The sequence below is a fragment of the Amblyomma mixtum genome, chromosome 7 (assembly GCF_055824585.1).
Source record: "Amblyomma mixtum isolate Tamu chromosome 7, ASM5582458v1, whole genome shotgun sequence".
Taxonomy (NCBI): Eukaryota; Metazoa; Arthropoda; class Arachnida; order Ixodida; family Ixodidae; genus Amblyomma; species Amblyomma mixtum.
The window spans coordinates 57419365-57443256 of record NC_143018.1 but is presented as its reverse complement, the minus strand read 5'-3'; the positions used below and the strand labels follow the sequence as shown (position 1 = coordinate 57443256).

The 23892-nt window shown below is 48.3% G+C and overlaps 1 protein-coding gene across 2 annotated transcripts in view; it reads left to right on the top strand.

Moving 5' to 3' along the window:
* Positions 1-23892, top strand: part of LOC149336155 (uncharacterized) — a 69150-nt gene that overhangs the window by 21124 nt on the left and 24134 nt on the right. Inside the window, exon 2 of one of the 2 annotated variants that reach the window (XM_089552640.1) lies at positions 15315-15603. In XM_089552640.1, coding sequence (XP_089408766.1) covers positions 15315-15603 — 289 coding nt within the window. Of the gene's footprint in view, positions 1-15308; positions 15604-23892 lie in introns of both variants that reach the window. The other variant, XM_089552639.1, reaches the window with a different exon arrangement.

The window sequence follows — 23892 nt, the reverse complement described above, 5'->3', positions numbered from 1 at the left end:
CAATAAAAATAAAATAATAAATATTAAAAAAACTGTGCGCCAAGAAACGCTTTCGCCTTGCAGCGCTTCAGAGAGCTAAAGTGACCCCTAAATTTATATTGCTTGTTTCATGGGAAGTGCTTAGTGCTTTGGTAGGAAGCCCGTGCCAGTATTACGCGGTCGCTGAGCGGTACGAAAAAAAAAACGACGATTTAGTGTCGTCTATTCAGGAATTGAATACCCATCATGCATGGTTCGTTATTTTGTAGGTACAACGGTTACAAGCTTTCCCCTGCCTGGTGCTCGGCTTATTTAGGGTGAAATGCTTGGGAAATGGGTCTTGGACCCCACCTTAAGAAGAAAAAAATCTTGTGTCAGGGTGCTCTTTGGCCGCAGATGTCCTTGCGCCATTGAAGTTCATCATCATCATCATCATCATCTTATCCTGCTCCATTATTTTGCGTCTTCGCAGTTGGTGAGCACAGACTTTGATATCAGAGCAGGCGGCCTCGTTGATTACTGGCTGAAAACTTATGACGTCAGATCAAAGGCGGGAGGTGTGGCTGGGAAAGGTGAAAATAAATGAACGGCGAAATGTACTGTTACTGAAAAATGGCTTAGGTGAACACTTGTGAAATAACCGCGAAACGTTGTTTTCAAACTTCCCAAGAAGAAATTGCAAATATTTGGTTTTGTAGCATCGAAGACATCTACGCCTAAAAGTACATCTTTATACTCGTATAGTCACGGATTTCCGAAGACACAGGACAGAAGGAAGAGGGAATATTCAATGTCGAGATGGGCTTAGATACTTGACACGCTTGAAGTTGCGCCGGTAAACAAAAGAAAATGATAAAATATAGCGAATATGGGAGTCACTTCAATAATTTTCCACATTGTAGTAGCTGGCTTCTTGAGGAGACCATTCTGGGACCACATGCGCGTCTGTCCTCTTCAGGGAGTCTTTAGTGCCGCCGTATGCAACTACAGCCGAAATATGTCGCCATTCTGCGTTCCGGCACGACGCCTGTCTTTGAGATGTTTGTCAGCCCCTTGAGCGAAGTGCGGCGAATCGACTCAGGGCTCATATCTTATCACTGTTTTTTTTTTTTACGATGATAGCCAAAAGGGAGGCGGGGGCGCCGTTCAGGTATCCCTGTTACTCCTTCTCCTCAAGGTTTGAGATTTTTTGCGTAAACGCCACCCTTGTTTTGCCTTCAAAAGGCAGAAATACTGGCGATTTGGTTATCCATCATGAGAGCAGAGCTACAAACTGCTGACTGTTCCACTTTGTTCCAATGGCTTTTTGCGATGTGTTCGTGCGGCGTTAGCTATTTTAAATACTGTCAATGCTCGTTAACTTGAACTCGGACACTGATAGCAGTTTTAATTACTCAGAGTTCGAATTAAGAAAAGTTATATTTCAAATACAGTAGATGCTCTTTAATTTGAACTCTGACACTGCTAACAGTTTTAATTATTCAGAGTTCGAATTAAGAGAAGTTCGGACGGGCTACAGAATACTGCGGGTACCTAAACGTAGGTTAGAAAAACACGGAAGCACATATTAAACTAGTCATACTCAACAATTCTGGACAAAAGGATTTTCGAGCAGGATAACCTTTTAAGAACTCAATTTTGTCATATAATGTAAAATTTCTCTATAATAATCGATACATCTCCAGATGACTCGACGGCAGTCTTGAATTATTTTTTTTATTCACGTTATTGCTATCGTCAAAAGGATTTCTTGGATTGGATTGGATTGGATTGGATTGGATTTCTGTGGCAGTCTTAACTGCTTGATGCGATCGATGCAAACGCTGTAAAAGAAAGATTTTGCTACATATCAGAAGAATGGACCATTACCTTCTACATTTCCGTAAAAGTATCTGACAATTTTCTAATTTTCAAAATTTCTGTCCGAAATTGTTGGACATATCAGATCAGAAACAAGATTTCGCTTTCATTCAGTTTACTTTTCGTTCTGCTGTGGAGGCTGGGACTATTCCTTTCTTCGATGTGAAATACGGCCGTCGAAAGACGATGGCTTGTACTCTGAACAGCAGGGTCCTTCTTATCGCGTCAATGCGGTAGTGTGTACAGGCCGCCCACGGCTTGCAGCCTTTTCGGTGTCTACCAGCCTGTGCGCCCAATGCTTTAAGCCCATAATGGGTTGCTCTAATATTGCTTCGATTAGGCGCACGCAATATGCACTGCGTTCCCAAGACTTCGTTACAAATGCACCGCGGCCGAAGCTCTATTTGCGCGGACGTTCCACCCTTTTGTCGGGCCTCTTCGCATCTTCTCATCTTCTTTTATTCTTTCTCGTAGGCCTCGAAAGCTTTTGCGCCTCGTAAAAGCCGCCGTCCAATTAAGACCTGGACGCCCGTCGGCTTTGTCTTGACCGGTTCCAGTTAAAAGAACACGAGGCCGTTGGCCCCACGCCTCAGCGCGACTTATGAATGCGCTACTTTGTAGCTGCTGCCGCTGCCTTCACGACTATGCGCTTTTCATCCGGGCATTGCGTTTGTACCGAGTAGGAAATGTCTGTCGCTCCTCTTTTAGTGCAGTATTACGCATTAGGCTATCGATAAATTGAACTCCAAAGGGACCAGTTCGAATTATGCAGAGTTCTTACCATGGGGATTCTTTTTAATATTCTCGATCGACGTCGACCAGAACAAAACGTAGTTGCAATAAACCGGAAGTTCCTGTTAATAATCGTGGGCTGAATATATGAACCGTTCATGGGCGTTGTTGTCGTTGTTGTTTGAAGCCGCGCTCACCGCCTCGCCTTTATCGTCTTCTGCGCTTGAATCGCCGTCGGCACGAGTTGCTTACATTGACTGCTCCAACTTCTCCAGGTGCGTTGTGCCTGGACGCTTGTTTGCATCTATTCCTAAAGATTCTGTAGCCTTATAGCTCTGTGGTAAAGCAATGGTCTAAGTTGCATATGGATTCCTGGATAAGCTTGGCTGACATGTAAAAGTTCGGATGCTGGTTGGGTGTGCCTAACGGCACTTTTATTTGCGCACACACTGAAATCATGAATCTAAAGAATGCTGCGGCAAGAGCTGTGGCAAAGAATACTGCGGCAAGAGCAAGAGAATGTCGGACACGTTTCTTCGCGTTTCCCTGTTGACGAAGCCTGAGCAGAAAATGTGCTCGAAACGAAATCCAAGTTTATATCTACACGCGTTTCCACCGACGTGTTCTAATCCATCGTGGGCACGAGTTGATTAGCTCCGAACGAGACATGTTCCCAATCTATAGCGCACTATTTCACGCGTTATGCACAGTCCCACGCACGCATTCCCGCCGACCTCGACTAAGGTCCCGTCACTGCGCATACAGTAATAGAAAACAGCGCGGAAAAGCGACCCTGACTTTATTCATCAGCCCCAGCACCCACACAGCATCGCCGCGGTGCCGGACAAATACGGCGCTTGTTCTAGCTCAGAGACCATCGGCCGGCTTCGTGATATGAGCTCAGATCACGGAGGCGGCCACCTTGACTCACTTTGCCTAACGCAAGGCCACGCATGCTGTAACAGCGCAAATAAGGCTGGCCGAGGCCTAAGGAAGCCGTGTACGTGACTTCCGTTCTGATGCATAAAGGATGCTCTTGACGATGGAGCAAAAATGTATACGCTGACGTGCTCGCTGCTTCAAGAGTCTTCACGCAAACAATGACCGTGCACGGTTGCGCATATTTGAATTTTTTTTTTTACTTTTTCTCGTTGCTGTTATTTTTTCAGCTCGTCCTCGTCTCTCACGATGTTTAACATTGCTGTCACGTCTTGGCTACCCCGCATAGCAGCTGGGCGTGGCCATGTTGCGAATGCTATCTGTAGGCCTTGCCGACTGTTTAACCGTCTTCGCATTCTTTTTTTTCTCTATCTCTCTCTCTCTGCGTAGTTATGTTCTGTCTCTTTTTGTTCCATTTTGCTTTCTCTTCCCTCCCTTCCTCGCTTCTGATCATATGTGAAGAAGGACTTTTTCTTGACACTGACCTTTCTCGGTTTAGCTTTCGTTTTTGAGATAAATATAGAAGCTTTCGCGGTCGAACGCCTGTCCCGTTCACGCTTTGTTCGCCGCCTTTTCTCAATGTACACATATCTCTGGCAGATTTACGGCACTCTCTCCGATAAAATGCACTGTGGTGGTCGTGGAGGGGGCTATGAAGAAGATGAAGGGGGGGGGGGGGGTCCATGTTCCAACCATACAATATGTTCCGTTGTTTAAACGTCGTGGGAGGCCTTCGCAACTTTGCCGCAAAAAAAAAAAAAAAGTTTCGTAGTCGGGGCGGAGGTTGGGGTCACTCCGCCGCCCTTAAATCCGTCTGTGACAGCGAGCGCCATCTGTTTGGATGACGCGGAGTTTCTTGGCCGCCGCAGTAACTTCTGATGTCGGCGCAGCTCAGGCGGAACAAAAGATGGCGCCTACATAGGTCTAAATTTAGAAAGGCCTGCGACTCTTTTTCTCGGTCTTTTTTTTGTAGTTATTTGCCTTTGACAGGCACCGCCATTGATGATATAGCCAGCGAACGGCGTTGATTGCCGGTTACCAACCCTAACGCATACCATCAACTATCAATCCTGAATAGTTTAAAAGTACTTCTCTTGGTTGCATGCGTGACATCGGTTCCCGATTGGCATACGGTTGTCCTTCAGTGGCCAATCACGATAGCCGAGGAGGCGATAGCTGAAGAGGCGGCCAACCGTGAAAAACTTTGTTTTTGAAGTAACGCAAAGCTTGATGATTTTATGCTGAAAACAGCGCGGCAAAGAACGAAGAAACCAAGAAAAAAAAGACGAGCACAAAATAGAGGGACACCGCAGGGATCTTCCTTCACCGAAATTCCTCGCTCTGGGACCCACAGTGTTGTTATTCTGCAGTTGACGAGCATAAGCATTCTTCTGGTATTCTGCGCCAATTACATCGCATTGTACAGCATAACCTCTGTCTAGACCAGCCTCATCAAAGCCCAGTTAGTTGTACGGCGAACTTGTTACGAAAAATGTGGCGGCGCAAAATGTCAAAGCCGTGCTACGTGACCGGCAACGCAAGTAGCAACTCCGAAAGTACGGTCCTCGTTAAAAACTAATCGCCGCAAAGGGGGACACGGGAGAGGCACATTGTTCTACGAACAGCCGTCGCGTGGCCTGCTCTAAGAACCCATGCAGGCGAGCCGATGATTAAAAAAAAGAAAAAGAAAACTCGTGAACTTGCGGTTCTACGTGCCCCGAAGCTTTTCCCCGCTGCTCAGCTGTCTAACAGCGGCCAACGCCGTTTAAAGTGGCGCAGCCAAAACGCCCAGTTCGCTTCCTAAGCGCGCTTTTACCTCTGACCTGCGCCGTTCCGGCTCCAGAGAGCTAATCACTTTCCGCGAACGTTGGCGCAACCAGCCCTCGCACGTGCAGAGCTAACGGTCCGCGCGTCGGCCATTGGGAGCCATTACAGCGCTTACCGCAGCGGTGTAACGCTCCGCAACGGGCTCCGATTCTCAACGTTCGTAGAAAACGGCCGTTGCCGTCGCCGCGTCTCCGACGCTCCACGAGCACCACCGCCGCAAGTGCGGAGAATCTCGTGACGGATACAGCTGTGCGGGCTTGGCAAACGCGTCGTCGCCATGTATATGAGGCGAAAAAAAGAAGAAATGAGATCGTGGCTGGCGTTTCGGGAAAATACAAGGGTTCTTTCTAATTGCGTGCACCTCCGCTGACGCTGAAGCCGCGACGAGGCGCGCCTGCTCCGGCCGTCTGTATGCGCCAATCCAGCAAAACAAAAACCTCTCAGAGACGTCTAGCTATAGACGTCTCTGAGAGGTTTTTGGTTTGCTGGGAAGGTATAGCTCCTCGTCAATGGCAAGCTTACAACTGCGACGTCGACTTGCGTTGTACACGGATATGTATTGAATATTCTGAGTCCTCGCAACGTGCCTATAGTGAATATGTGAGTGGCGTGAGCCTTTCGTAGAACCGTGTGTTCGTTGCAGCATCCTGCGCTCGTACACAGGGCAAAACTCTTGTTCAGAACGCATTCTTGGGCTTGTTTTGGGCTGAACACGGGATATCCAGCAAAAACATTTGATTAATGACGGTCTGGATGCAAGCATGTGCAGTTTTACTTATAGAATTTCGTCATTTTTTGCCTTCCTGGTCGCAGCGGCTTTGGGATGTGCGGAAAACACAGTTCGGTCGTTCTAGACATGTGTTTTGCCCTCTGTACTACATCTGTACTACCATATATACGCACTTCCGCTCTACCGTATGTCCACACTATCGTTGTGCTCACTGCCACTGAACGTTCTTACCACTGTGTTCTCTCTGCCGCGTTCCTCGTTGCATACTTGATCGATATGATCGGAGCGCTAATCCTCAAAGTGCACATGCTCTCACTGCTTTAATTAGCGCAAGTTTCTGCGCGGATTTATTTCCGATAAGTCTGTACAGACCTTGCTGCCCATAGCGACTGCCAAGCGGTTCCTTCGAGCATGTGGAAATCGATTAACGCTGTTCGACGTGACCGCATTGCAGAGCCGTCGCTCGAGTTCTGATTCTGCACGCTCAAGTGAAATGAGCATTCAAATCACGCGTGCGGCAGTCCCTTGAAATCTGTCTAGCGGCATTTATGTCTAATGGCGTGTATCAGGACACCAGATCTATGCTGCAGATGTCCTCGTATCCGTGACACTGCGCAGTTACTGTGAAACGGCGGCTGTCCATTCCCTCCTCTTCATTTCCTTTATTGTGTTTCTTTGCTGATTGTGTCGTTCGAAACTCTTCGTTTGTCGCGTAACACGAGTCTTTATCAGCCCTTGAGATAACTGTCAGGCAAGAGAGGTGGGTAAAATTTTTGATCTACCCTTCCTAATGTTCAAACGTTTAGGGGAATCCCAAGGTGGAGTAGATTTGTAATGAGTAATTACTCCCTTTTTACGCTTGCTAATAATAAGAGAGTAATTACCCATTGGCAACCACCCAAGAGCAGCCATACGGCTACAGAGGAAAGCTGTAGAGCTTTCCTTTGTAGCCGTATGGCCTCGCTTGGGTGGATGTTACTAATTACTCCCTTATTTAATACAAACTTCACCTTGGGGGATTCCCCTAAACATTTTACCTACCCTTGATGATATTGTGTTTTGTTTGTTCACTGTTTTATTTTCATGTCTCGGCTATAGTAAGCTTAAGTTATGCTTTTCTCTTCTTACCTTCCACTATGTGTTATTGAAAATTGCATTCCATTACGGCATGAATGCTGTTTGTTTGTATACTTCTTCCCATCCTGGTTGGACAGCTGCAGGTCCGCACTCTGAAAGTAAATAAATACAACAAGCGGTGGACAGACCGCAGCACAGAGCATTAACGCGCCCTTACTTTGGTAAATGAATAAGAAGCGGCTACAGCTTCAGCAGTGCTGTTTGCAATTAGCGGAGCAGAAATCATACAGGCGTATCATCACAAGGCGCGCTCGTGCGCGGTGCGCGAGGCGTGTCGCTTGTTCCACGGCGATGCTCGCTGGCGACGCGCTCGAGCTGAACGATATGCCGGTGGTGCGGCCTCGAAATGGCTGCGTATAGTTAAAAAAAAAAAAACAATTACGAAAGGAGAAAACGCGAGAGTGTTTCTTAGGCGTGACATCGGTGAGCTTCCCTCAGTTTATGTGTTTACCTTAGATACTCGTTCTCGTTCGTACGCGAGCTAACGAGTGCGGGAGAAATTCCTGACTTATGTGCAACGTTCGGAGCGCGCAAACGGACGTCTTCAAAAGGCTGACCAGAAGCGAGCACTCGTCGCTGGCGCCCATGGAGCGTTTTAACGATTCCCTTAGAAGGTGGCTTTAGAAATGTAGCGAGAACATGCGGAAGCTTTCTGCCTCGTGACGGACGAGGATGTGCTTCCCACTTTCCAGTGTGCAACATGGCGATATCTGTCGACCTCCTTGCGAAGAAACCTACACAAACATTGTCTGCCTTTTAGAACCAAATATATAAGTTGCAATCTGAAAGGCTTCTTGTGTAGACGCAATGCTTCGTGTGTAGACGTAAGCTGTCCTCTAGTGAGCTAGAGGACTGCTTACTAGAGGACGGCTTATTCCCTTTTTACTCCATTGTGTTTAGAGTGTAGAACTTGCGTCCTTCGCGCTTTCTTCTTCATTATCCTGGTTTTGTCCAGCCGGTTATAAAATCGGGGTTACAAAATATGTTACCTTTCTTAAACATCCACTTGCACATTAACAATGGCAACATTTCGTATCTGCGATGTCGCAGCATCGTCGCTAAATATCATTCCTTATTAATACGGTTCATTCGCTCAGTACATCACGCCCGAAGCCCTCGTTCTGGAAAGCAGCAACCTGTTAAACACGCAATAACCAATGTTTGCAAAGCAACGCATACAGATACTCGTTACCAGGCGCCAACTGGCTGTCATGAAGAGCTGGTCGTCGTACCCAAATTTATTTTCGTCTGCAGCGGGTGTTCTTCACAACTGGTTACTTTGTTCCTCTCTGAAAAGAGCAAAAATGGCGGCGAAGGATCTAGAAAAGAACTACATCGCATCCTCATTAGAGGTCTATTGTACAGCGATGTATCCAGAGTATGCCTACCAAATCTTTCGCAAACACCAACTTGACGTGACCGCGGCGAGCGTGTCGGTCTGGTTGTGCATACAATATCTTGCTGTGGTGTGCACAAACGCCGGAGGGGGGGGGGGGGGGGGAGAGGGGGTTATTGGGACCCAGACATGCAGGTGTTCCAGCCTGAGTTTGAATCCCTGCAAATCTGGTTCCACATTCCCCTGCTCGATTCGGACTTAGGTGTCAAATCTACGAAAGTGCAACTAAATTCAGCGCATAGCTACTCAGCTCTGATCGCTCAATGAAGAACAGTCGTGCTGTGGCAAGCAGTCCACCACAGGAAGCTGTAGAACGCAACCGGCTGCAGAAGTGGCAAGGGCCCGGTGACAACTCTCCACGATTGATATACACCGCGATTTGGTTTTCAGACATGTTTTGAGCAGTGCGTCATGGTTATAGTGTATCGCAATTATCTTCCGAGGTATGCTGCAATTTGCTCGACCTTAAGGCCAGCGACAAACAATGCTCAACTCCTAGAATTAATCGATATTAGCGTATGTGTGCGTACCTTCTCGCGCTTTTCGTACAAACAGGTGGCTGCTGTCAGTGTTAAGGCTGCGAGAATTGCTTTACAAACTTACCGTCTAAACACGAATATGCTTATAAGGTATTAAAAAATGAGTAAGTTGTCCTCTAGCGCACACGATTTACTCGCTTTTTTGATAACTTATAAGCTTATTCGTGTTTAGAGTGGATGTTTGTAAAGCAATGTGTATCATTTCTTTCTGTGTATTATTTCTGCCGGGCGAGTTGATTAAGGTCTGAAGGAAACTACGAGCGCTCTCCTTAATAGTCACTCAGACACAAAAAAAAATGGAAAGGAAAAATTTTCGACTGATCACATACTAATCAAGTTCACTCGCTTGAAGCGAAGGGTCAGAGGCCACCTACACGGAGCGAATCCGGCGGAAAAAAAAGAGCCGCCTACACAGCTGACGCCATCTGTCGGGCGTTTTTTCCCCTTTCGTCTCTTTTAGCAAATCGGCCGTTGGACAAAGCTCCGATTTACTCAGCCGCTCATAGGTGGCCTACTTTCTTCCAGTGCTCGCCTGTGTGTTTCCGCATCGGTGGGACGTGGGTGTTTCGAAGAACTAGACTGTAAACCGTGGCAGCGTATTACATGTTGCACAATAAGTACAAAAGCGCAGATGGAAGGCGCTTTTGTCTGAGTGTCCCTGTCAGTCCTTTGTGCGTTGCCTTTGAATCAGCACAATCACGACTGGGAGAAGAAAGAACGCGCTAGGGAAGGCGCACTCGTTCCGTGACGAGATGCTCCAGAAAGAATGTTTGGAGACGAGGTCATTGAATGTACAACGAGGTAGGCGTACAGCTTGTCGCGATGGCGTATTGGGGCAGGTGCTGGCGTTTTGTGCGAAGTTAGTTTGTACTTAAGATAGAATAATTAATAACATCTTTTGAGTTTGATGAAGTCACAGGCAGACATACTTAAAGAAAATTCAGCGCTATTCTTTTCCGCAAAATATTCTCATAAACACTCCTACTTAATAATAGAGTAGAACAGGGAGCTCTAATAAAGCAGGAAAATATTTTAAACCAATCCCACTTGAAGTCTTGTGGAGGTTGTCAGCCTTTGTAAGTCAAAGTTGAGGTGCGCTTGGCAATCACTGCTATGAAGCAATGCAGGTCTATCAATGTGAGTGAATATGCCTGCGAACCCAGACTCGTCATCATGACTGCGGGCAAAGTCCTTGTATTATTATTTTTCGAGAACCTCATTTACAGGATGTCACTGTGAAGATGGAGCGTTTTTGAGCAAATACAGTAAAAAACAAACAAAAACACAACAATAGAGAGTGGTTTAGGTTCAGGAACGCATTTGCATCTTCCATATAAATGAGCGTCGAACATCTCTTGGCGAACACGGTGTATGTACTACGCAAGGGAAGCTGTAAGGGTTCAAGGCACCACCGATTCGTTTCGATAAGATTGTGGATTATTTGCGACGTGCTCAGAAATCGCCGCATGTGGCCTACGAGTGTTTCCGAACAGGCTACCTTAACCTCAGCAGACGGACTGCTCCCACGCCTAAGCAACTACAGCTTGCCGGCCAGGCGATAATCTTATTTATGTACAGTCTTTGTCAAAAGTAACCAGGCTGCATGGTTTGCTTCTAGCTCGTACAGTGGAGCCCTTACAGCTTTCCTGAAGCTCAAAAGGTCGTTAAAGGTAAGGACTGGGGTCTTCCAGCACCTTTTGATCTTTAGGAAAGCCACAAGGGCTCCACTCTACAAGCTAGAACAAACCACGCAGCCTGGTTACTTTTGACAAAGACTGTACATGTCACGGTTATTGCCATTTCCTCTCAAGTTGGGAACTGTTGGCAGCACAATTTATGAACCTGGATGCTGGCTGAAAGGGTGTAAAATGATTGGATTCCAAGCAACGTAGCCTGACAGCGCTCGTACTCTGCCGATGAGTGAACGGCTGATTCGGTTTCATTATTTTTCCGCTTTTAACATTATTTTCTTTCTTATTTTATTTCCGCGTGCTCCGAAATCGTTTATAGGCTGACTTCCTTTGTTTCCACCACACGGAAACGGCGGCGGGATACCCGAAAGTCAATCTCGCGTCCTAGGAATCCGTAGCGCCACATTCCTTCGCGCCCCGCCCCAACCGCGACCGTTCGCGACGCCCTGTCAGACCCGATAGCAAAAACGCAGAAGCGAAAACATCTCGACAACGGCTCGCAATGGCTCAGGGCCACCTTTGTGCATCGGGCGAAGCCCCGAGCAATGGCAGGAGCAAGAGCAACAAACAGCAACAAAGGGAAGTGTGCCGCCCCAGAAGAGGCGCGACAAAGCCGGCGGCGACAGTCAATGGAGCGCGTCCGGAGAAGGAACGCCTGCCTTCGAGGAGAGGGACGCCGCCATTCCTGGAGGGAAGCCACGCGCGACGACCAAGACGACGTCGAAGAAGGAGGCGAACAACAGCGACCGACCGATCAGGGCACGACCGGCGAACGCCGTCGCTTTCCTCGGACGTGGTCTTGGCGCGCGCTCAATCGGTTCCGCTGAGCGGAAAAACAGCGCACCATTACGGGGCACCGAGAAAGGCCTCGGAAGACCTGAGCGCCTTCTTTAGTACCGCTGGAGAGTGCGGCAGCGTCGACCTTTACGAGAGTGGCGCTTATAGGAGCTTCGCTGGGGTGGGCCGATTCGGGCCAAAGCCGCCGTAAACTGGCGTGAAAGAGGAAAGCGATTGGAGGGGAGAAAGCGGAAGGATTATCTTCGAGAAAAGGATTGTATCCCCCCCCCCCCCCCAATCGTGGCCCCGTTGCTGTTGTACGCGATTTAGACACGTATACCGCCTCTATACTTTGTAACCCCCCCGCCCCCTCTTTCTCTCTTTGACGAGCACAACAACGCAAACACTGCGGTTGTATTGTATCTTTCATTCTTCGTGACCTCTGCTCCAAGTTTGTGAGTGTGCGTGGGAGGAGCGGAGTACGGCTCTCCAAAGTATGGCCCTCAGTGTAGCCCGCGACGAATTGAGTTCCTACGACGCCTCACCTTCCGCAGTTGGTGCCGTTCGAGAACGAATTGAATAAAACTCTGGGGAAAATACTCGGCAAAAGTTATCCCTAGAGGGCGCGTCGAAATCTACGCGTAGGAGGCACTCCACCGCTCTATACTTGCCCAGGATATTTCTTCGCCGCTATTTCATGCTATCTAAGCCTTCGCGAGCGAGTAATCCTGCTTTCTTAAGACCGTACGCTCAATTGTTGAGCGTAGGACTCCGCCCGTGCAACGCCCCTTGTGTGAATAACGCGAACAGTGCGAAGAAGAATAGTAATAGACGACGTGTCACGCTGTTTTCCTATTCACGTTCCGTGCCAGCCTTCTGTCTACTGCCGCGATCCGTGCTGCTGCAGGCGCCAGAGGTGGCCCAGACGTAATTGAGCGAAAGGCGTGTGAGGAAGAGAGCAAGACACTCCTGCGTTTACTGCCTGAGTTGCTAGGCGGCGCCTCAGTAGACGGGTCGCCATTGTCGTTCCGCACGGATCAGCCGGTGATGACAGTGGCGACACCTCCCGGAAGTGTTTCTAAGTCCACGGTCACGAAGCCGGAGGGACAGGCTCAGTTTGCTTCCTCGAATGAATGCCACGCAAAGGATTGACATCCCGAGGGTTGTGTGAGTGGATTCATTCCGCCTCTGGGGAGTGCTGACGTGGAGACGTAACTCACGCCAGGGAGTGTAATGCTTGAGGTTGGGGTGAGAAGCCTCGACCAGGTGGATGTGTGACGCACTATACTCTACATGCAACCCGAGTAATTATTACAGGGGAAACCAATGGCATGAAAAAAATGTTCAAAAAAGGCACGAAATGGGCTGGCAAGAATTCAAAATCGGAAGCAAATTTGTCTTCAATGAATCAAGCGGCTATTGAAGGCAAGAGATGCATTTGAAGGAACTTCCTTCTTGTTGAACACTTCGTCTGTACTTTATTTCTTCGCCAACAGTTTTCCTTGTACTACTTCGAATTGTTGGTCCATTCGACACGTGTCGCCATCCTCCTGGCACACTCTGGCACGGTTTGCGTGTAGGGCGCAGGCATATAATTTTTTTTATGGGATGAGCACCGCATTAACACGGATCCTTTATCAGTTTCGCAGTCCAGGCTCTTGCAAGCTGCATTCATGACGCCGTCAGCGCAATACGAAAGTTGGCGAGCGTCGTCGGACCGTGCGCAATCGCGAGTCCGATCCCGCGGTACCGGGAAACCGCCCGTCGATGAAGCGCAGATGGAGTAAACACCAACATGATGAAACTTCGGAGCACTTGGTGCGAAAAGAAAAAAAAAACAACCAAGAAGCCCGGGTGGCCAAATTATTCCAGAGCCCTGACTACGGGATTCGTCATAGCCACAGCCCATCGTGTTTCATTAGAGCTTAAAAAAAAAACAGGCCCCGCCGCGGTGGCTCAGTGGTTATGGTGCTCGGCTGCTGACCCGAAAGACGCGGATTCGATCCCGGCCGCGGCGGCTGAATTTCTTTGGAGGAGAAATTCTAGAGGCCCGTGTGCTGTGCGATGTCAGTGCACGTTAAAGAACCCCAGGTGGTTGAAATTTCCGGAGCCCTTCACTCCGGCGTCTCTCATAGCCTCAGTTGCTTTGGGGCGTTAAACCCCAATAAACCAAAACAAACCAAACCTAAAAAAAAAACAGCAATAAGTAAACGCAACAGGTCCAGCGCATGCACCCCATCCACCATGGGCTCTGGTGGACGTATTTGGTTACGAATGTATGCTTTCGACCGACCGATTCGAGGGCAGGGCTACCGGCGTCGCCGTCTGCGAACGTCTCTGTAACGGATGGCTTGCAAGTCGCAAAGAGCTCTCCACAAATTCACTTTCCTGCTTCAAGCGAGTTGTGGTGACGACTACGCGATTTCAGTTTGTCCTCCGAAGGCGCTGTCGTCGCTGGCACCTCGCGGTCGCTCGTAACGAAGTCCCTGGCCGCACGGCTTCCGCGTGGCGCGTGCCGGCGACGTGCCTCGAGTCATCAATCTTGTTCGTGTGCGAAGGCGAGTCGTTCGTACGCCTTTCGAAGCAAGAGAACTCGGTTAGCGGGCCCTCTGTGTCGGTAATCAGCCCCTACCAGGCGTGCGTATGGGAAGCATGCTGAGCAGGAATGTCAGCTCAGCTGTGCAACGGGTCCTGTATACTCCAGGTTTTTCTATGGCCTCAAGGCCTCGTAGCGTGCGTGGTTTCACCTTCGACGGAACGGCGTCTGGACAGTTGATCAATCATGCCACTTACTATAGTCGGACACAACTCAAGAACGAAGCGGTTTTTCCCCGTCAAAGGACCCCCAACCAGCCAATGGCGTCGGTCGATTCTCATGAATCTGCTAGCGTGACAATGCAGGGATAGGAGTGACAATATAGGGAGAGAACTATCCCCAGTCATGGAGGGAGAGGTCTATCCCCTTTCATCTGCCACTCCCTGTGTGCCGTTCAAGGCCCCTCAATCCCCAAGCCGCTCAAGGTGCCCATTGCCGTTATCATACCCTCAAGGCGAAGCAGAAGTGGTCCCCGAAGCCTTTTTTTATGTTGTGTGTTGTCTACAAAGTTGGTTGGTTTGTGGGCTTCAACTTTCCGAAGCTGGCCATGTGCTGTGACTGCTATGAGGGACACCGTTTACATAATAGAGTGCACTGTGGATCAGAGGGAGCTAGGCAGGGCGGAGAGGAGGCTCTGCTAACCTTTTGCGGCGCCATCTTGGTTCTGACAAGAATTCGAAGACACAAAAATAAAGGCTCATTTGTCCAGCGAGCATTTAAATCTGTTCAAGGACAACATTAGCGCCCTTTGAGCGCACTGATTCAAGAAACCTTGTAGAGATGTTCTGTAGCGGCCATCATGGTACCAGTTAAAGTCACGCGACCTAAAAAGATAGTCGCTGCCAGATTAGTACGCCTTATATTGGATCCGCCGTAAAGCCGTAACTTATCAAGAGGCGTTGCCATAATTGCTGCCATCCCGGTTAGACTGTGGAGAGGGTGTGTATGAAAATTAGACTGCAGTTTTCGCTTTATGATACATTAAATCAATACTTCCAACCAACAATGACATCAACATCGTCGTTATAGTTACGGTGCAAAATCAGATGGGAGCATGAAGGCGAGTCCAATGTCTTTGCTCACCTGTGCATACCTCTTTGTGCAGGAGCAGTAGCAGCAGCAGCAGCAGCGGCAGTAGTGGCGGGAAGAGAAGCAGCGGTACCGATGCCGGAACCGGAACTGGCGGCCAAGCACGTGTGCAGCCGCTACGAGATGCGGCTACGATGCGACGAGGGACACCTGGTGGCCATCCACGACGCGCTCTACTCCAGCGAAGCGCCCCCTGACGCGCCGCCGGCCCGGCCCGGCTGCGGAACGGCCGACACCACGGAAGCCGGAGAGGCCACAACCACTGCCGTGACTCCGTGCCAGCAAGACCTTCGCCTGGCACTCAACAGCAGGCGAGTTGCGGCCCATCACCGATATGACGAAGAAAATATTTATTGTAGTACAAGTAGAGAGTGGGAAAGAGAGGGTGGTGTCCTTAGTCCGGGACTCCGTTGGCGTAAGCCCTGCCTGGTCTTGAGGCAGGCAGCGCTAACATAAGGGAGATGGGGGAGGCGACGCATACAAACACGCACAGCTCTGACCCTGGAGTTAAGCATGCCAGGCCTATAACCAGGCAGACCTCTCCATTATTCATTAAAGTCTCCTCTCTTCCTGACTGTCAGAAGGCCGAGTTTTTCTTGCAAGAATAACGTGGGTCGCTTTCTCGTGGTACTGATCTCTGAAGTGATGTCCCTAGAGTCTCGTTTACCTTAAGGCTTTTAAGACGTTTAAGGCTGATGAAAGCATCTAGATCTTTATTAAGAGCTCGCCAGACCATTTCCTACCCGGTTAATGTTCATCTTTTTCCACAGCTGCGGATGTCAGCTTTGTTTAGCAAGGCGCTCTCATAACAGATATGACAGCCACTGCTCTGCTCCAGCCAATCGAGGGACAGCGCCACAAATGTTTCTTCCTTGTCCGTCATAAACAGGGACTGTTGCTCCTTGATGAACTCTCCACGGGCATGGGATATCAGAAGACTTGAACAAAGTGGGTTTGCAGCTGGACACAATGTCCACATATATTGAAATACTGTGGTTTCCGTTGTTTTATACTGCAAGCCGCGGAACCTGATATACCAAAGCGAGAACTTCCGGTAGAGATCACTTTGGTTGAACCCGCAACCTTGATCCTGAGGACAGAAAGTAAAAATATGTTATGCGAGCCATACGCAGGTAATTTTATTGACGTCTGAAGCAAAGATGTTTCAAAGTAATTAAGTGTGTGTATATATATATATATATATATATATATATATATATATATATATATATATATATATATATATATATAGGTTTCGTGATTGCAACGATTTTACTTACGGCTGTCTCCTAGAGATAAATCGTAATGGAAGGCTGATACCGCAAAGCCCACTGCTTTTTGGATAAAGAGGCATGCGATTACCAGCCAACGGAGATTCATTCCAATTCATAGGTTTTGAGGAAAGAAAACCCGTTTGTGCTAATTCATTTTGCAGTAAAATGGTTCGTAATAACTAGTCCTGGTTTCAGTGACGCATTGTGAATAAATTAAATTGACACTGACCATCTGGATCGGAACTACGTATGGAAATATGCAAAACTGAAATTTATTCATTCGTACGCTATACCATTGAGCAAAAAGCTTAGGAATCATCAGGAAACGGTTCCGAATAATGAAGTACACGTAATTCATTCTGTCGGTTCATAATGTTGACAAAACTTTCAGTATATTTAAAAAAAAAAAAAGATGGTTCCTCACTTTCTAACTACGCTGTGCAGACTGCGAAGAAAAGCGGCGCGCACTTCCTACCGAAGCAGTGCCCTGACGACGACTTCCGGTTTCTCGTGCTTCTTCCGGTGACGGTGGCTTCAGGGCCTCTTCCTTTCTTTCGGCAGCATTTCCGCGGTGTAAGATTACGCACAGCGGGGCGGTGGGGATAAGAGGGGGGGGGGGGGGAGGGGTGCGTGTCATTTTCTGCACCGTAAACTATCCAGGAGCCTCCATGTCTTCTTTTCTTTGTTACAGGAGGTAGCGTGCAGCGGAGGGACCGTATACTACACACTTCCGCGCCTTCCCGGAATACCTTGAGCTATTACGGGGACACGTGATGCCCTTCTTTCCATTTTTTTTTGTCCACAACTCGCGCGCGGAAAGCCGGGCGAAACGGCGCGTTTCGTGAGTCCAACAGACGTGACGCGACACGCTTAGCGTAGCGGGGACGCATACGCGGCGAGTATAACGTACGACACGACACATTTATTACACGCCGGGCGACAAAGAAAGGGAAGGGGTTAGGTGGGTGGCTGGGTTGGTCGTTGCTGGGGGTGAATGATGGAGGACCACCTGCGAGGTGCTGCGCCCCGGTGCTACAGTGCGAGACGAGGTGCCGTCACGACGACGACAAACAGCAGGGACAGCACTTTGAACTGGCGCATATCTCCACCCCGGGCGCCAAAAGCTCTTCGCGGCCATCTTTGATGGCAGGCTGCCTCCGCCGTTGACGCTTCTCCCGCTGAAGCGTCGCGTCGTCCCATTCCTCTTTCTTGGCGGGCTTCGCGAAGCCACGCCCTCTGCACGACGCTTTATGGCGGGGCCCGCACCGTGGGTATAAATGCAGATCCGGCGACTGCTGAGCCTGTCGCGACCTCGCCGCCAGGTGCGCAGGGCTCCACGTCCGTGACATTCGGATTGCGCCAGTCTTTTGTTTGCTACGCTCGCTTATATGGGGGTGTATATTGTACGGACTGTTCCGGGCACGGTGGAGCCCATACAGCCCTTTCGCTGAGGCTTTCTCTTCGAGTCATAGGGGCGCCATCTCTTATCAAACTTCAAAATCATTCCCCGTCGAATTCTTCTCCTGTACACACGCTTGTCTGTTTGTAGTTCTACTCCTCTAAAATTACGTCACTCATCTGAAAAAGCCCCTAGACACAATTTGGCGTAGTCGCCAGTAGGGGTTCTCTCCGTAGCCGTATCGTTGCCAGGGATGGCAGAGATTTCCACTTGAAAGGTGAGGTTGTAAATGTTACCGAGATAAGTGGCGAGCGAGCGGTGGAAAACAGGACTAACTGGAGATTGCTGAAATGGAAGTTTGTCGTAGAGCGGACGCATACCTGGCTGAAGGAGCAGTCCCCATTCCCGGCAGGCCCACTACAATGTCCACGTAACACTCTAGAAGATAGATCGCATTCCCATATACACCGCAAGTAGGATTTTGACAGTGAACCGAAAATTTACACAAACCTCTCCTGAGCCTTTGGTATCCCCTCTCTGCGCTCGAAAGCGATTCGAGACGTCAGTGTACTTGCGACTGTTGTTTAATCCCTTAACATGACCTGCCAGAAAACTTGGCGCGAATGAACGCGATTCTCGGAGACCGAGCAGCCCTGGCGAAAGCAGGTGATCGGAACGCCTTCGCGGCGTATCTAACGATGAATATGCACGCCCAGTGCGATGACGTAGTAGAGAGGGTGGGCTGCTGCGAGCTCGGCCAACAGTAGATACGTGTAGACGCATTGGTGCTGGCAGAGCCAAGGTGATAGGGTAAATGGGATCAGGGAAACATTGTCTCCACCACTCCATCACCAGCTCGTCATGCAACTGCGATATCTCTATGGGAGACTCCTCTCCAAGGCGAGCAGTGTTGCGTGACAGGCATGATTGAAGGGGCCTTTGTCCTCATTGGATGAGGTTCAGCCGATGATGATGACAATGATGAAAAGGCGCCGCTGTTGCCACTGAATCCTGTAGTCGAAAACCCCAGCCTAGACTTGCTGGCCATTGCGAATTGGCGACAGTGAGGACAGCTTAGCCAAAGAACGCTCGGGCCATTTGGTTAGCTATTGTCAACGTGGGGTCAAATACCCGCTTCCCTAGTGTTTCACCCCGTGTTTTTACATCCTGGGCCCAAACAGGACCCTTATCAGATATTACGGACCACAGAAGACACCACCTGATCAGGGGAGAGCTTGTACCCATAATAGGAACACCCGTTAACACCAGGCGGCACTGGAGATAGAGCCCCGTACCTCTCGCATATACGACGCGAAGGAGAGAGGGAGAGTGATTACAGGAGTGATTACAGTGATTCTAGTGATTACAGGAGAGGTGTGCCTGGTAGTTCACCTGGCATGACACCCAGATGTGTGTTAAAGAGAAAGGGTGAAAGGTGAAATCAAGCATACACAACCAATGGTGTGGTCCCGACATTCAGCGTGCCTTCCAGGTGGGCTAAAGTGTGAGAGCTTTCGAGAATGCGCATTGAGTAGGGTCCTGTGATAAGTATGTAGCCCAATCCTGAAGCACATAAAGTGAGGAGTCCAGCAATGGAACCCAGGCGGGATAAGAGTGAGGGCTGTGGTGGGGGAAGGAAATGCGGGCCAAACAGTGTGTTTCTGCGCAATAGGACAATGCTCAGAGTGTGGGAGTTCTTTTAGCAACAGCTTTGTTTCCTCAGGAGAAAAACTCTTCGGTGCTGGATTAGCAAGTTGAAAACAGTAAAGCGGGCAATGCTTTGAGTGCACGTCCTCAATAATGAAGCCTACGCAACCCCTAGTAACAATTTATAGCGCGGAATTCACCACAGGGTAGTTAGTAATTAAAAACAAGCCTTGTTTCGAAAATATTAAGCATACTGCATACGCTCACAATATAAAGAAACTATACCGCAGCAGAAGACGGAAGGCACAGAAAGGGAAGCGAATAGCGCAAACGCGAACTTCCAACAAATTTTATTTTTCTAAAATAGTGTACATTTATACACCTAAACATAACAAGTTCTCACATGTGCGAACATGCAGTGTTCTGGCGTATAAAGACGCTGCTTGAGAAAATACACTTTGTTGGAAGCTATTCGGGCTGTTCTTCTCTTTTCCTGTGTCTTTTGTCGTCTGCCGCGCTGCAGTTTGTTTATCAACCGTGCGCCAACAAGTCAGGCTCCTGATATACGTTTCTTTGCATTTTTCTTTGGTCCTCGTTTTGTTCAAACCATTTGCTTTCTAATTCTGTGTTCCAACTTTCCGCCATCTCATTCCAAGAAGCAGTAAATCTCCACATCATTTGAATCCTTTTTATGCTGCACATAAATCTTCTAGTTCATGTCTACGACACAAAACAAAATTACGAAGGATTGCGGGGAGGGGGGGGGGGGGGGGGGGAGCCTCAGTCTGGTAGTCAACGTTCCCGCAAGAGAACTAGTCTTCGTCTGGGATTAGGTTTGCCAACCTAACTGCCTGTATTGCAATACTCGCAAATGCATTCTCGATCATCGAAAACCATCAATCGCTACCTGCAAGTGCACATTTGCTAAACACGTCCATTGCTCAAGCTTTCTTGTCGTCTGCCTTGGGCACTTCTCGCTGGCGCGTATTTTACTGGAGGCAGAAATTTAAAAAAAAGAACATCTATATATTCGCTGCCGTGATGAGGAAACGCTTCCAACAGTTGAGGCGTTCCGGGCATAGCTGCCGTGTAATCGAAGCGTTCGCCGCCACCGGCCAAAGCCGTCGACGTATCATATATATACGGGCGGAGGTGTGGCGCTCACGCGTTTTAAAAGGCGGACTCGGGTGGAACGAACTCCTAAATCACCGTTGTGTATGGATCACCTGTGACGGAGCACACGCAACGGCCACAAAGCAGCTCCGCTCAACAGTGCCTCTCTCTCTCTCCCTTTCCCTTTACTCCTCCTCGCACTAAACACCCTCTCCTAACTGGTTACGCCCGTTGAGACAAGCCGTTCGGCGGTGGCGTCATTTGAAGCTCACTGTGCAAAGACGCCTAGCCTAACACTGCCCGCGGTGCCGACTATTCCTTTAGTTTTTTTCCTTCTTTACGCGCACCCCTTTTCACCCGCAGGCTGTGTACGCGCTTCCCTTGGCAGATAGGCCATTTATTATAATTCTTTCCTACTTCCCAGTCGGGCATAATAGCGGGTTAACCAACTGCTAATGACAAGAGCGCGTGCTTGGCCGAGAATTCCTTATGCAGGCGAAAAGATTTATTGAGACTGCATGAGCAGTGTGCACTAGCCTGTAAAGACCGCGGGTGAAATGAAATGGCTAGGTACGATGAAAATGGTCTACGGTTCGTTTCGGTGATTTAGCGTGCGCCGCTGTCTAGGCTGGCGAGCATTTCCGCAACATTCTCCGCAGAAAAAAAAAAAAGTGCCTAAGTAAGTCTTGAACTTGCGTCCACTTGAACTTTTAACGTATTAATGAAAAATAAAAGAGGAGGCCCGTAGGCAAGTTGTAATTTGACCACCCGTAGGTGGAAAAATAAAATATTAGAGAAAATGCTACATTAGCGACCCACAGCCGAGAGAGCGGACCCGGGGAATAAGGTATGTTCAGGCGCACACCTTTCACTGACGAATAGGAATGTGGAACTGCTGTCTTTTAATAAATGAAATGCACGAGAAAAGAAATCTCAAGAGGTAATGTTTGACCAGCTTATCTTCTAAGTTCGAGGCTAAAAACTGCCATTGCCCTACAGGAGAATCTCAAAAGCGTTGTAATACTCCTCATTTTCTAGTACGCAAGAACTTTTCCAAATCAGCGTTTGTTGTAGCCTTCTACCAAATCATTTTTCGCCGCGTGTGTGCACCACTATAGCGAAATCATGAGATATTGGCTACTAGCGCACACGACTTATTTCTTAAAAGTTACAGATGTATATGTTTAAAGGAAGCTTCTTTCCAAATACCACAGCGATATCTGTACGAAGAATATGCTGTAAACAGTGTCGACGTCGGCGTCCTATAGCTGATAACTGCACAAAACTCCGTCTTTCACCTCCAGCCGAAATATGATGTCGAAATATAATATATATAATCAGCCAGCGATGGGGACACGTGTATTTCGCTGTATTCTTTATTTCTTTTCTAGCTCATAAGGGCAAAATTTTCGGTGAGAGCGGTCTCTTCGTTACTAGAACGCGGTATCCCATCAATACAGGCCAACTTCATTTTTGCTCAGTGATCGTTAAACTTCAGTCGAACCATGTTATAACGAAACGGTTTATAACAAAATAATGGATGTACCGAAGGAATGATGATTCCCCTCGATAGCTCGGTTAAGACGGGCTATAACGAAGCTACGGCTATAGCGAAGTAATCGCCGGACCCTTTTAACTTCGTTATAACGAAGTTCACCTGTAGATACCTTTACTTTGACGTATACCTCCGACCCTATAGAAATGCACTTTACACTAAAGTGAGCGGGCAAACTCGATACCGGTGAGAAGCAGGAATTAACAGAAAGGATTTTACTTTCCTCATTCCTAGTGCATTATCTGCGTTTACTCCTTGTTCGATCTATGAGTAGCCGAAATACCGCCTGATATATTCATTCAAACTCCAGGTTGGCATTTAAAACTTAAAACGCAACCGCCAAAGTATGGTATTAGTGCTGGGAAAAGAAGCAGGATAACATGGGCGAAGCCCTGAGGCTGTCTATAGCTTGCCTAGATATCAACTGGCCTTGAGACGACGCGACGTAGCTCGGGATGTTTTTAGAGACCACGCGATCGATCCGGCGAAGACCTTGCGCGCCTGTTTTAGTTCGAAACGAAAGTAAGAAAGCTCGCATACTCAGACCAGTACGCTGAATCTTGCTCTGGTCAGGTAACAGGCACTCGAAGAATTGAGTGCGCCTTAACTGGAGACGCGGTCTTCTAGTTAGCTTTCAAGAAAACGTGAAAGTGAACATTTGTCATAAGCTCAGCGCAAGATCCTTACTTTCTTGGCTTAGGAGAAAGAAGAAAAATGAAACAAAGCAATACAATTCATTAATCTTGCCACGCGGTTGAACATGTAGAGCTTAGGCGGTTTATAAATGGGCTTCTTTTTACACCAATGCAATAAAATGACAGCAAACTCAGAGGCAATCTAGCTCAGGTTACGAAAATTCGACCCTCTTCTGTGGCAGTTCCTAAAGACATGTAATGAGACGCAAAAATATTCACAGGGAATAATTCTATGATGTGTTGGCCGTGCGATAGCATTAGCAGATGTTGATGCTTCTGCCGGAAGTGACGTCACGTCCGGTCTGGTGACGCCACTTTCCTCCATCCAGTGGGCGCATTGTATGACCGAAGATGTATTTTGGCCCCATCGGGCTTCTAATGTTTTTTTTTTGATAAAAATATGTCCTCCTACTCGCACCCACTCACACTAGAGGTCTACCATATGAATGTAAAGCACTTGGTCAGAGTGTGGATAACTTGGTACAGTACAAAAAATGCTTTAAGCGGAAACAGACCTCTTCAGAACCTAGTACTGTTAGTGTTGGTTAAACAAAGAACTCTCACACCCTCACCTCTTTTGGAGAGAAAAGTGACGGCAGTACCTGTGATTTTCTTTTGCTCTGTGACATGGCGCAAGCTGTGTACTTTCGTGAAAGCGCCTTATATATATGTGGCTGTAAAACTTTCAAGAAAAGCCTGTGATACTTTATTTTTTTTTTTTGTGAAAGCAACATTTCTGTTGGTCCTGCTCATCTGTGCATTAAGCATGCAAGCAGACGTACTACGGAAGGCTTTCGACAGCCACCCCTGATTAGCAAGACAATGGAGCAAGCAATGGAGACAGCCTTCCGCCCAAACTTGCGATGGCATTTAAGCTGGAAGAAAGTCTATTGGAGTACAGACAACTACTGTAGCAA